This window comes from Hipposideros armiger, unplaced genomic scaffold (assembly GCF_001890085.2).
Source record: "Hipposideros armiger isolate ML-2016 unplaced genomic scaffold, ASM189008v1 scaffold_831, whole genome shotgun sequence".
NCBI lineage: Eukaryota > Metazoa > Chordata > Mammalia > Chiroptera > Hipposideridae > Hipposideros > Hipposideros armiger.
The window spans coordinates 256156-259257 of NW_017732181.1; the positions used below are offsets into that span (position 1 = coordinate 256156).

General features: G+C 48.3%; 1 protein-coding gene across 9 annotated transcripts in view; it reads right to left on the reverse strand.

Moving 5' to 3' along the window:
- The window catches only part of ARMCX1 (armadillo repeat containing X-linked 1), a 4761-nt gene extending 3371 nt beyond the window's left edge, over nucleotides 1–1390 (reverse strand). For 2 of the 9 annotated variants that reach the window (XM_019629195.1, XM_019629201.1), the window contains exon 1: nucleotides 404–635. Coding sequence is in view for 1 of the 9 variants with exons in the window: in XM_019629201.1 (XP_019484746.1) it covers nucleotides 404–561 (158 nt within the window). In the remaining 8 variants the exon portion in view is untranslated. The other 7 variants (XM_019629200.1, XM_019629193.1, XM_019629197.1 and 4 more) reach the window with 7 other exon arrangements.
- Between the last annotated feature and the right edge of the window lie 1712 nt (nucleotides 1391–3102).

Below are 3102 nucleotides of genomic sequence, written 5' to 3' on the forward strand. Positions count from 1 at the left end.
AACCCCTACCCTCCACTCTCAGCGGTCGGCCATTTTCCCAGCAAAAACCACACCCCTTTGGGACAACTGGAAAGAAGGGAGGCGGGGCGAGGGACTACGGAAAACTAGAAGAGATAAAGACTTAAAGAATTCTTCGATCCCCCTCCCCGATGCAGTCCCACCCCCAATGACAACAATTTTTCTTGTAGGTGCTGTCACATCCTTTTTCCTACAAAAAACAGCAGGGAGATAGCTGGAGAGTCATTGATTGATGGGCCCAAGTTAAGGTAAGGACTTAAGCCATCCCCGCCTTTCTCGGGGCCACGGGGCAATTCCCCCTTTGCACTGACATGCAGGGATTCAGGGCAGATCTTCTGCTCCGAGTAGTACAGCGCCCTACTGAAAGACAAGAGGAATAACATACGCACAGCCTCCAAATTCTGGCTTGGTAGATGGACCAGCACACAGGGCAGGAATCCAAACAAAGTGCCCTTCCTGATTCCAGGCCCTGGAAGCCAAAGGTTTCTCGAAACCCTCCTGATCTGGGGTCTCCCCTGGAATACAGCCCCCAATGTCCAACATTTTTGATCTTGGAAGGGCAGGGGATAGTGCAAGTCTTTGGGGAAAGAAAGCCTTGTCCCTCTTCGATCTCCACCCTCCACTACCTGCACCTCAGGGATCTCCCAGGCAGCGCCCGTTCCACGCACAGATCTGCTGGGATCCGGACAGTTACCTCCTCCTCCTTTCCTGGCCACAGGCCCGCCCGCCCTTGGGGCAATAGGCAGATGGCAACCGGACCAAACGAAGACCAGGATTAGAAGGGCGTCTGCACACGTCGCTTCTACTCACGTGAGGGCCACGTCACTGGTGAGCTCAGGACCCCAATTACCACTCCCACCAGCAGTGCGGCTGGAGCCGGCCCACCACTTTCCGTCCTCACCACATCAGGTCCTGCCACTCATTTTCCTCTGCCAATCCCAGAAATCGGGGATAGCTTCTCCTTGTGGTTGGGATTTGCCTTTCTTTAGTTACAAGCAGAAACTGCATCTGCTCCCATGTCCATTGGTCTTTTCTTCCTCTCTGAGGAATAGCTTGTTTCACTTATCCTGTCCAACCGTCTCTCCCTTCCACATGACCCACCAGCCATGAAGGTCCAGCATTTCCCCTGCATCCTTATACGAAATGGGAGGAAAGATCTCAGAAAAGGATACAGGTAGTGAGATTGTCTGACTTCCTTAAACTTTTCTGTTCATTTTTTAAAAAATCAATAATACATTACTTTTCTATTGAGAAAATAAAATGATGCCATTTTCATTTGAGTGAAGAAGAATTTAAGTGACAGAGAAAAACCCAAAAGGTCTCATTAATTTCATTATATTTATTTATAACACAAAGAAAATGCTTCTACTGCTTATAGCCAAATAGCAACTTCCTAAAAATACTAACCTGTTTTAATATTTATTTAATATATTTAATATTTATAACTGGAATTTTTCACATGATTTATGAATTAGTCCTGACAGAGATGACTAGTCGTTTAATCTTAGCCTTTTTATGCAAATTATCTATTACTTTTTCTGCTTTTGAATTAACTTGCAATTTGATAAAATAAAAGCAAAACAATCTTGTTTTGTTTGATTTAAAAAACACATGTATTGGGCCGGCCGAGTGGCGCGATGGTTAAGAACTGGCTTGGGACGCCAGAGGGCCCCGGTTCGGATCCCACATATGAGAGCCAGTGACACTGCCCTCTACAGCTAAGATGCTGAACAACAGCTCAACCTGGAGCTGGGTTGCTTTGAGTCGCCGGCGATGGCGGTAGTCTGCAGCCCCTGCTGCAGTGGGTTGCCATGGGCTACCGTGTATAGTCAGCAGGCAGCGTGAGTGGCCAGCAGCCGCAATGAGCAGCCGTCCAGAAGCTGGCGACTGATCTGCCTCGCCGGGGAAGAGCACAATGATGGTGCCAACTTAGGCCAGTGAAGCAACGTCCTCCACAACTAGACTGAAGAAAACGACAGCAACTTGTCTGTTCCCCTTTCCCCAATTCCCCACCACTGTTCCCATCCCCCCAATTCCCCAATAAAAATCTTTAAAAAAAAAAAACTTGGAAAGCAAGAGTTCACATTTTAAAAAAAAAGACATGTATTTAATGTCCCAAAGTCTTGTTTGACTGCTGTGTGAACCTCTTCTTACTTGATGGCTGTTCTGAACACCTTCCGCTGTATTAGATTCAAGTCTATTAAGGCAGAGGCAGCTGAGTGCGTGAGGGATGCAGAAACCGTCCCATCCTCTCCGCCTTGTCAAGAGGGAAGGGAGAAAGGTGCTGCCCCTCTACCCCCTCCCATATGCCAAAACCTCTCATCTCCTGCAGTCAGGCATCTGACTCTGTTGCTCACTCCAAAGGTATACGTAGACAGGTGACCAAGGTGGTAAATGCCACCTTTACTCAGGTGACTAACCTGAGTAGGTGCCTGTGGCTTCTGCCTTCCCTCCATCCTCCCAATTCCCACAGAGTTAACTCAGGGATGCGTAGAAGGGATTTCTGTTCCCACCTACCCCTGCAGCTGTGGGTTTCCATGAAGCCTGGAGAAGTGATAGCTGGGGGAAGCACCCAGGTCTGCCTTCTCTGCCCTCATCCACGATGTACAAGTTAACATTGATCCTAACACTGTCTGCAGCTACCACCTGGCTTGAGAGGTGCATCCTGGTGCAGCCTCCTCTCACTTCTGGCCTCCTCACCACAGGGCATCCAGGGAGAACCCAGCCTTGCTGCAGGGTCAGGGCCTGACGCCCATGCCCACTTTGGTGCCCCCTCAGCTGAGCACTGGGGATGCCCAGACTCAAGGGACTCTCCCCCTAACCATACTTGCTTAACTTAGAATAGGTGTTCTCAACTGGCCACCTCTGTGGTCTGCCTGAAATTGTATGAAAGTTTTGCATGTATATATGTTCATTTTAGTGGGGAAAGGAGTTATACCTCTCATCAGGCATCTATGACTTAAAAAAAATAACTAAGAACTGCTAGAGCTTAGAAAAAAAAAAGATATATGCCCTCAATAGAAATCAATCTCTCGGTCGGTCTCTCTCTCTCTCTCTCTCTCTCTCTCTCTCTCTCTCTCTCTC